The sequence below is a fragment of the Triticum urartu genome, chromosome 3 (genome assembly GCF_003073215.2).
Source record: "Triticum urartu cultivar G1812 chromosome 3, Tu2.1, whole genome shotgun sequence".
Taxonomy (NCBI): Eukaryota; Viridiplantae; Streptophyta; class Magnoliopsida; order Poales; family Poaceae; genus Triticum; species Triticum urartu.
Window position 1 is genome coordinate 670,030,053 of NC_053024.1, and position 10,498 is coordinate 670,040,550.

Sequence of the window (10,498 nt, forward strand, 5' to 3'; positions counted from 1 at the left end):
CCAGCTTGGCTTGCCGCGCGCGGTAGAGCGACAACAGCTTCCGCAGCAGCCGCTCCTCTTCAGGCTCGTTGCTGCTGCTGCTCGGCGCGTCGACCAGCGTCAGTCCCGCGGAGGCAAGCACTTCCCCGTCGAAGATCTCTCCCTCGACCGGCGCCCTGGAGCTTGACGCCCAGGGGAGGTTGATGAAGACGCCTTCGCCGGCCTTCAAGTATAGCCTGGCTGGGGCTCTTTGGAGCCTGGCGCTGCGGCAGCGGCGGACGGGTCGGCGGTCGGTGTAGCGCCTGGCGCTCCTGCGGCCTCAGGGCCGTCAGTACGATCGCCAGATCCCTCGCCAGTTGCCGCGGCGGCAGCCTTGGCGGCCTCTGCGCCGGCGGGATCGTCAGCACCGGCCGCTTCTTCGGCGGCAACCTCAGTCTCCATCTGCTCTGCAGCGGATGGGTCTGACGGCCGGAAAAGGGGGAAGAGTCAAGCAAAAATCCAATAAAAAGAAGATCAAGAGAAGAACCCAAGGGAGGTTTTGAAGCAAAAGGGTTACCTGTACCGGGTTCTGCTGCCGTGGTCTCCGCCGTCGGGGGGCCGCTGGTGCTGTCCCTTGCCGGAGAACCCTCCCTTGCCGGAGACTTCTCCCTTACCGGAAAGACCTCCCTTGTCGGAGAGTTCTCCCTTGTCGTGGGATTCTCCCTTGACTCCTGGTGGGGCTGCTCTGCTCCTAGTGGGGCACCTCAAGACCCCGGCAAGAGGAGCTTGCCGGGAAGGCCAACCAAGGCATCTCAAGGAACTTGCCGCGACGCACCTCGTGTCCCGGCAAGGCCCGAGGAGGCGGAGGAGAAGCTTCCCTTGGCCGCTTGGCGGGAGCAGTGGCGGTGGTCTGAGACGACCCCGCTCCGGCTGCCGGCGCGGCGTGAGCAGCGGCAGGAACTGAAGCGGTGGTCCGGCTAGACTCCGCTCCAGTTGCCGTCGCAGCATGAGGCGCTCCTGCGGCAACGGTGTTTGCCGCGGTGGAGCGTGTCACGCGGCGTGGCGACTGTTGACCCGCTTGCCGCTCCGCCACGTCACCGGCCTTGCAGAGACGCCTTCTTGGTGGGGATGGAGGCTCTGCTTGCGGCGAGCTGCCCGAAGATGAGGAGGAAGAGGAGTTGATTTCCAACGAGCCGCTCGTGTCCTTGGCGGGCTCGCTCGGCTCGGCGTCACACCCGGCAAGCTCCTTCTTGCCGGCGGGCTCCCCTCGCTCGGCACGGCTTGCCGCTTCTGCTGCATCTGCCTCCTCCACGGTGAATCCAAACTCGCCCGCGGCTGCGGCTGCCGCCGCCTCTTCCAGCCTAGTGGCGATGAGTGCCATCTCCGCATCCGTGGTGTCGCGGGTGAGGCTGTCCTTCTCGTCGGAGCGGATCGGTACTTCCACCAAGTCATCGAAGAACTGCTGCACGACGTCGTCTGCAGGCTCCTGCCAAGTTGGCACAATTCCATGCGAGTCGCACAGCGGCATCATTGCACGGATGCGGTCGAGCGCGGAATTGTTGCACAGCGGAACGACGCCCCCCGGCAACCTGAACACTTTGGGATGTTGAGGGTCATACTTGAACAGCTGCCGCAACATCGCGTTGAGCTCCAGAACTGTGAAGTTGAAGTTGAGGCCCGGCCGCAGCCTCATGATATCCGCCGCATTCTTGAACTCCCAAGTGGGCCTCCCCCGTTCCTGCAGGGGGGGCGATGCGGCGGCGAAGAAAGTCTGCGCCAACAGCGCCTACAGTGAGCCCGGCAAGCCTGAGGCGTAGGATCCGGGTGACAGCAATCTTCAGCCTGTCGTCTTCCGGGGCCACGTCACCCCAATCGCTGCCGCACGCCACTGGGGTTTGGCGCCGGGTGGTGAATGGCTGCGGATTCTCCTCGTCAATCCAGCACCAGTCTGCTCTCCACTCCTCCCACTTGCCGCGGAATTCTCCCTCCAGATAAGTTTCCTTCTCGTCGGCCCTTGAGATCCAGGCGATTTCGCCGGATAGAGGCTCTCCTCTCTCTACTCGGGGTATGAAGAAGTGGCGAAAGAGGGCTACATTGGGGTGGACTCCGACAAAGTTTTCGCAGAGATGTGCGAAAACCGCCATGGTCAGAACGGCATTGGGGGTGAAGTCAAGGAGGTGGAACCCGTAGGTGTTCATGATGTCGCAGAAGAATTCAGAGAAAGGCGGGCAGAGCCCGCAGTAGAAGAACAGAGCGAAGAAAGGGTATCCATTTGGGGCCTTCTTCCAAGCGGCGGCGGGAAGTACCTTCGTGCACGGATGCGCTCGTGTCTCTGCCGACCAGAAGAGGAAGTAGTTCTCCCTCAGCTCCTTCGCGGCGAGCTTGGGGGGAAGACAGCCCGCTCCTTCCGCAGTGCCGCAAGCCGCTGCGCCTCGGTCGACTTCACGACCTTCCCCTTGTCGGCTTTTGGAGCCATGGCGGAAGTGGTGGAGGAGGTCGACGGCGTTGGTGGTGCTGGTGGCGATGGGGGGTGGAGTGCTGCTCTTTTTCGGCTCTGGGAAGGCGAGGGAGCGGCGGAGATTTCTGAGATTGGAAGCAGCAACGGGCGAATGGGCGAACTTCCCCTGTTTCCCCTGCGTATAAAGAGGGAGGGGGCGGACATTCCGCATTTCCGAATAAAGTAACCACCCACGATCTCTCCCACGACGCCGCATTCGACGCGTGCCGTTCGGGGAGGGCGCTGGGAATACGGAGAGAGATACGGCGTAACCTAGGCCGCGCGTGCCCGTGCCCTGTTTTGGGCCTGGCCCAACAGCGCTCGGCATCGTGTATGGCCCAGGCCCGGGGGCTCCTGTCGGTGTACTAGGGTAGGGGTACCCTAGTATCCCGAACTTGTGCACGGGCAGTCGCAGCGTCCCGCGGCAAGGCTTGCCGGGTGACCGCCAAGGTCCTCCGTGGTTCCTTTGGAGCCATTCAAGAACAAAGTATCCAAGTCAAAGAGACAAGACCCCGGCGAGAGGAGCTTGCCGGGAAGGCCAACCAAGGCACCTCAAGACTCCGGCAAGAGGAGCTTGCCGGGAAGGCCAACCAAGGCACCTCAAGACCCCGGCAAGAGGAGCTTGCCGGGAAGGCCAACCAAGGCATCCCAAGGAACTTGCCGCGACGCACCTCGTGTCCCGGCAAGGCCCGGTGAGCGACAAGCTCCCGGACGCGGCAAGACAACGACCGCAGCAAGCCACCACCGCGTGCCCGCGCTCCAGCACATCCACCAACGTGTCGCTCTGGGACCCTTCCAGGCGTACGTGGCGGGAGGTTGCGCAGCCAGCGGCGCGCAGTGGCAAGCGGCGCTGACAAGATTGCCGTTGTGGCGGGCGGTGGCGTCCCTGACGGTCCCTTCTTGCACTGTTTAGGCGACACAGACGGGCATTTAATGCCCTTGTCCACTGCCGTCAGGATTAGGTATGATACACTGTAGCAGATAGCTGTACCTACTGCAGCGCCCTTCCAGTTTTACCCTTTGCCTCCGTTGGCACCTGTCGGTGACCCCTTGAGCATATAAAAGGAGGCCCATGCGCAACGTAGAGGAGGGAGCTAGTTCAAGAACACTCACACTCGGTCTCGTTAGCTGCTGGTGTATACTGTAGCACTCCGCGTTCCCGAGTAAGAAATCAATACAAACCACAAAGCAGGAGTAGGGTTTTACGCATCCGTGCGGCCCGAACCTGGGTAAATCGCTCGCGTGCTTCGCCTCGATCCGCTCTTTGTACGATCTCCGCCCCCGCCAAACCGAAAGGAACCCGGTCTGCCGGTCCCATAGGTGTCCGTGGATCAGTACCCCGGCACCCCGCTCATCGACGAGGCGCACCGTCGACGGTTGCGAGCCCAGCACCACCTCGCCGCGGCTGTACCGGAGCAGCTTTACCGCCCGGAAATACGCGGCGTACCACGCCGGCCATCGCTGCGACGCGGGATCGCCCACCGTGTCGCCAGAGAGACGTGTCGTGTCGGGCAACGCCATCATCCGTGCTGGGAACTTCAGCAGTTTCCATCCTCCACCGCGAACTGTGGATTGGTTGATTCCAAACACAAGCTGATGTTCATGTGGTACATGAGTTAAAACAAGTAGAGTGGCAAACAAGCCAGCCAAATATACAGAGCCAACATAGCTAGTGCCTTTTATAGTAAGCTATCTAGAGGCTAGAGCTAGCTAGTGATCCACCTGCCGCACGCACTCTCTGCTAGAGCATCGGCATCGATCCATGCATCCGTCTATCCATCATGTCGCTCCAACCCCGAGGAAATCTATGAAAGTCGGCGACGGCGACGTGCCGTCCAAGTGAACGCCAGCTTGGTCCGTCACGGCAAACACGGCGGCAGACGATCCATTTGCGTCGTCAGAGTTGAACCATGCCATCTCATGGTGGCCGCCGCCGGTCCAGCCTCCTCGCGCCGGCAGCGGCTCCCCGTAAAGGCCGCCACCTCCTGCTCCTCCTCGCACGGCCATGGCGTCCGGCCACGAGAGGCGCCCGTCGTGCACAGAGTTGGATGCGGCGCCGGGCCCTGCAGCCAGACAAAATAAACACACGAGCGAAACATTACTGGTTCATACTACTACACGGTAAAAACTGGATCGGGATCGTCAACCGACGAAGAAAAGGGAACAGATCAAGGACAGGAGAAGCGGTGGTGGTTACAGTGCAGGTGAGAGGGCCATTTATGAGGACGAGGCAGATGGATCTCCCCCCATACCGCTCGGCAGCAAGTGCTCGGCCCGTGCGCGCCTGATCCCGAGCGTGCGTGTGCGGGAACACTGTGCTTGTCGCTGCGCCCTGTGGCCCGTGCGCGGGCGAGCGAGCGATGGACTGAGCGTGCGTGCGTGTGCGGGAGGATCACTGTGCGTGTGCTGTGCGTGGCAAAAGTCCAAAGTCTTCCCGGCCAGTGCCTGGTCTTCGTTGGTTCGATCCATCGTCTCACGCCCACATGCCGCCCGTTTCGAGCGAGGCATTTATTTCGGTTGCCGGCCGGTGGCAGTGCAACCGACGAAAAGGCCGGCCGTGTACGTACCGCACGGTGGGGGCCTCCCTTGCCTCTACGCGTGCGCTTCGCCGGAGTAGTACGCAGCAGATCCATTGATTTAGGAAGGAGTACGTGCTATGCGTCAGCATCCTCAAAACTTCATCTAAGGGTTTTCCCTTCTAATTCGCACCTCTTTTGTATGTAAAAAAAACCCCATTTTAACTATACTTTCACTACTAAAAACTACACTTTCACTATTAAAAACAAAAAAGGAAAAATAATGTGGATATCTCATTCCATTCAACATATTGCGTGCACAAGGCCAGTGAGTGCGGAGGCCGGAGGCCGGCAGGCTGGATGCGAGTTGGGGGCGGGGGGTACTAAAGGGGTGTTTGGATAAGTTAGATGCCTTATAATCCCAGATATTTTTCCTATGAATTAGAGATGATCTAACTTTGAAATGTCTACCCTCCTAAGAAAACGTAGAAATCTATACCTTTCTTCACTTAAAATAACTTTCGACCACTATAGAGTATTTTATGTCCCGAAAGCTCAGTCGTCTAGAATAATCAGCTAGGAATGTGTGAGGGACCACCAGTCAGTGTGAACAGTTTTGAGATTGCAGTGCTGCTATAGAAAATCTACCGCCTCTATACGTTGTGGTGGTGGTGGTGACGGTGATGAACTGATGATAGATAAGTTACTCACCGGGGAACAAGCAGAAGGTAGGCTCCAACGCCGAGGCAGCGGCGGCGCCGGCAGGGAAAGAGAGGCAGCAGTGGCTGAAGCTGAAGCCGTAGGGGTCCGCAAAGACGGCGGAGTCGTTGGCGGCGACCAGGAGGTGGTTGTGGCGGTGACCAACGACGTCGACGTGCCCAGCACCGGCAGCCACCCCGGAGGACGAGTCAAGCGTGCGCTGGACAGCCTGGTTGAGCTTGCGGCGGCGGTAGGCGATGGACTGCTCGCGGTACTTGCGCGCCATGATGACATGCCAGTGGTTCTTGACAGCGTTGTCGGTCCGGCCGGGGAAGAGCCGCGCGATCATGGACCACTTGTTGCCGTAGAAGCGGTGCGCCGCCATCAGCCTCTCCTCCTCCTCGTCGGAGAACGGGCGCTTGCTGATCCGCGGGTCCAGCTGGTTGAACCATCGCAGCCGACAGCTCTTCCCTGAATCTCACGCATAAAAAGTTAGACGTCATAGTGTTATGTACATGAGCTGAAGAGCACGGTGGCTTGGCCATACATACCGGATCTCCCGTCGAGCTTCTCGGCGATGAGGTTCCAGTTCTGGGGGCCGTAGAGCGCCACGAGTTCGCGTAGCTTCATGTCCTCGGCAGGACGCCAGTGGCCGCGCGCCGCATGCCTGGACTGTCCGCTACTGCTGCTTTCCTGGGGGTCGGCGGCATTGCTCCCCGCCCCGCCACCGCCGAGGTATCCCTTGTCTATAGTGGCCGTGCCGGTGGTGAGCACGGCACCCCCGCCCTTGGACGAGGAGGACGACGATGCCTGGTCGTCGTTTGCGGCCACCATGCGCACCAGCCACGGAGGACAGGCCGACGAGCTAGGCATCCCAGCACAGCCAGCGTCGACCTAATTTTTTGAACTACCTATGTAGCTACGGGGCTCCAATCGAACGAGCGGGCTAGTGATCAGTGCCTAGGCGGTTGGAAAAAAGGAAGAGGAGTAGGAGTAGAAGAGGACGCAGCAGGAAGAGGGAAAAGAGAGGGTAAATGGCAGGGAGAAGATGGGGCAGCTTGCTTTTCTTAACCCAAACCTACACGGTGCTAGAGCTCTCACAGTGTCACTCACTCGCTCACTCTAAATGCAGGAGTCGCAGTGCGAGCTTTGATTTTTTACTGCTGGATGCGGAGCTCCTAGATGGTGAGATGAGCTAGGGATCGTCTGCGCGCGGCGGGCTGTCGCACCTGCCCGGACATGAGACGGAGGGGCCGGCGGTGGCTATGGAGGTGGGGCGCGCGCTCGTCCACTCGCTCGGAGTAAAGTCTTTCGGCTTAGGGCTGCCCGGGGTAAAAAGTTAAGAAGGTATACTTGACTGAAATGTTAAACATAATGGGCCTAGCCCATGTATAACTTCTAAAATCTCAACGAGACCCATGTATAAACGGCAAGTGGTGATGCTAAAATTTACTCCCATATAAATACAGTTAGTGGAGAAAGTGTTTTACCTCTTTAGAGCATCTATATCCGGACTTGACAAATCCGGTCAACTATACGTCCGCAGACGCGCAAGGGCACGCCTGCACACGCAGCCGGACCGCCCCTCATATGTTGTGCTTGGCAGCCACATACCTCAAATCCAAGCTCTTCATGCAAATCCATGCACGTCCATCTTACACGTCAATGTCACACGTAAATAACAAATGTTGATACCGGAAATACATACTTTTTACATAAAATTTATTTGCACAACTCAAACATTAACTCTTTGGTTTTCATTATGGGTCCACATATGCTCCACAAGATCAATGAGTAGCTACGTGTGCACCTGATGATCTCGAAAATTATGATTCATCTGCAGAAATTTCATAAGCTGATTTGCATCTTGATCTTCCGGGATTTGAACTTATTCTCCAGGCTTCAAAATCATTGGTTTGGGCTACACCATCATCCTCATCCTCGACAATCATATTGTACAAAATAAAACAACATGTCATCAGCTGCCACAAAGTTTCTAATTCCCATCATTGCAACTCCACAAACAATTCCCCAACAAGCTTGAAGCACTCAGAATGCCCTCTCCGCATCCTTCCTAGCTGCTTTATGCATTGTTGCAAAGCGACTCTGTTTGTTCACTTGTGGTTCAGATATGGTCTTCACAAATGCCGCCCACTAAGGATAGATACCATCGGCAATATAGTATCTGATGTTGTAGTCGAGACCGTTGACAATGTAGTTGCACGACGACGAGTCCTCATTACAAAGCCTCCTGAACACAGGATATCGTTGAAGCACATTGATATCGTTGTGAGAACCCGACATTCCAAAGAAAGCATGCCAAATCCATAAGTCATGTGATGCCACGGCTTCCACTATGATGATGGCCTCTGTGGTGTGTTCTTGATACATTCCCCGCAAACCTTTGAGACAGTTCTTCCATTGCCTATGCATGCAATCAATTGATCTGAGCATTCCTGTTAACCCTCCGGCCTCTTCAACAGCCAACAACTTTCCTCTATCCTGCATATTTCGTTCTCTAAGATACTCTGCTCCAAACACCTACACCATGGCGCGGGAAAACCTGATAGTAGTCTTCAGACATGTGCTCTCCCACATCCGGACCATCTCACCAACATCATCTGCGGCAGAACCAAGTGAAAGCATCCTCAGAGCAGCCGTGCATTTCTGCTTGGCAGAGAAAGAAAGTTGGTCACAACAATCCCTTGTGAGCTTGAAGTAGTCATTGTGTGCCTCCACTCCCTCCATAATGCGCAAAAACAATGGTTTGCGCATACGAAAACAACGACCAAACCATGGATCATCCGAGAAGGTCGGGTCCGGAGCAAAGTTGTCCTTGTGTGAGACCCTATCCCAATTTATCACTCTTATCCCTTTGATTGAGCCCTTGAAGTTGAGAATACACTACACCTGTCAGTCCATTTCCTCTTGCATGCTTTGAGCATGATCATGTCCACTTCTTCGTCCTTATCCGACAAACCGAAGAACTCATCTTCAATCATTTTATCAAGCTCCGTCGGTCCATACTCCTCGTCCAATGAAGCATCAGATTTTCCCCATGAATAAATCACAAAAAACCGGGTGAGACAATGGGTCGAACAAACAAAGCGCAAGGGGCAACCTGATAGTTGTTGGACATACCGCGATGGCGTCCGAGCCGGCGGCAAGCACCGACAAGATGACTGTTGTGCCAGTGTTGGCGGCGCCAAGGCTCAGAACGACTGTCAAGCAAGGGTGGCGGCGGAGCCGCGAGACGTTCAGCGTGGAGGAGGAAGAAGAGATGAGAGAGCAAAAGGATCCGACAGGTAAAGGGGCGGATATGGTGCATTCTGTGGTAGCGTAGGCCTGTTTGGTCTGATGTGGTGGGCACGCCCAAGCATCTCCATATCCGCCCTATATTTGGGCTCCATATGAGGGGCACTAGTCAGCACGGGCATTTGAGGCCATTTGAGGAACCCGCTGAGTCAGGTTTTTCTGACTGGTCAGTAACCGGGGCGTTTGCGCAGGCGGGGGGGGGGGGGGGGGCAGGGGTCGTGGCTCCCGGTCGTGGCTCCCGGCTGTAGGTGCTCGTATATAGTGGGTTATCTCCACCACACTAGGTAATGTGTTGAGAAGACAATATGCACTCGCTCGCCTAGCCTGGCCGGGCTCGAGGCAGTTGCCATTTTATTTTTTGATGTTTTGGCAGCCAAGTTGATTGTTTCTTGTTCGGCGAGTATATGACTTGGAAACCAAGTTGGTTTGAGATCATAATCGCGACACAATGCAACCACTGGTACTCCTATATATACTATTGCTTACTGGCCGCGACCAAAGACACATTGAAAACACTTAGGGTTTGCTTCATCTCGCAACTTGCATCGCCACTCTACTCTACTCCATCCTGAACGCCAGCGTTCATCGGCATGCCGAAGAGCATGTCTCCGGAATAATTCATCCTTGCGATCATACACCGGGAGAGGACGAATCCGTTGTTTGGAACCTGAGCATGATCAGGAACGAATCCTACGGAAGTGTCATTCCAAGGCTTACGGAGGACACCACGCGGGACACAAAACTGCACATAAGGTATTACAATCTGGTTTTTATTGGCCTACTCTCTTCAAGGTTGCACACAAATTTGTTCTTTCTTGTGATGAAAGTCAAAGAATTGGTAATATTGGTAGACATCATGAAATTCGTATGAATTATTCACTCGTTATTGAACCATTTGATGTTTGGGGATTTGATTATATGGGACCTTTTCCTTCCTCCAATGGGTAAGCACATATTTTAGTTGTTGATTATGTCACTAAGTGGGTAGAAGCTATTCCAACAAGTAGTTCTAATCACAACACATCTATTAAAATGCTTAAGGAATTTATCTTTTCAATGTTTGGAGTCCCTAGATATTTAATGATTGATGGTGGTTCATACTTTATTCATGGTGCATTTCGTAAACTTGTTGCATCACCTTATCATCCTCAGTCTAGTGGTCAAGTTGAACTGAGTAATAGAGAAATAAAGTTAATCTTACAAAAGACCGTTAATAGATCCAGAAAGAATTGGTCTAAGAAACTTGATGATGCATTATGGGCTTATAGAACTACTTAGAAAAATCCTATGGGTATGTCCCCGTATAAAATGGTCTATGGAAAAGCATGTCATTTACCTCTTGAGTTAGTACATAAAGCTTATTGGACAATTAAAGAACTTAACTATGATTTCAAACTTGCAAGTGGAATTAGGTTATTTAATATTTGTAGGATCAAAACTATGTCTAGAGGGGGGTGATTAGACTACTTGACCAAATAAAAATCTAACCTTTTCCCAATTTTAGTTGTGGGCA

General features: G+C 54.9%; 1 protein-coding gene across 1 annotated transcript; it reads right to left on the bottom strand.

Moving 5' to 3' along the window:
• Nucleotides 1–4,006: 4,006 nt before the first annotated feature.
• On the bottom strand, nucleotides 4,007–6,842 carry LOC125549043 (transcription factor CSA-like). The gene is made up of 3 exons (XM_048712541.1): nucleotides 6,222–6,842; nucleotides 5,683–6,141; nucleotides 4,007–4,518 (listed from the first exon to the last, which is right to left on the bottom strand). Exons 1-3 carry the CDS (start codon nucleotides 6,541–6,543, stop codon nucleotides 4,235–4,237), a joined length of 1,065 nt encoding a protein of 354 aa, XP_048568498.1. The 5' UTR covers nucleotides 6,544–6,842; the 3' UTR covers nucleotides 4,007–4,234.
• Between the last annotated feature and the right edge of the window lie 3,656 nt (nucleotides 6,843–10,498).

Excerpts from the sequence above, each read along its gene's own strand:
- LOC125549043 (XM_048712541.1), bottom strand. The coding sequence starts at position 6,543 with ATGCCTAGCTCGTCGGCCTGTCCTCCGTGGCTGGTGCGCATGGTGGCC. Across the intron at positions 6,142-6,221 it reads GAAGCTCGACGGGAGATCCG|GGAAGAGCTGTCGGCTGCGA; the intron begins GTATGTATGGCC and ends CGTGAGATTCAG. Across the intron at positions 4,519-5,682 it reads TACCTTCTGCTTGTTCCCCG|GGCCCGGCGCCGCATCCAAC; the intron begins GTGAGTAACTTA and ends GTCTGGCTGCAG.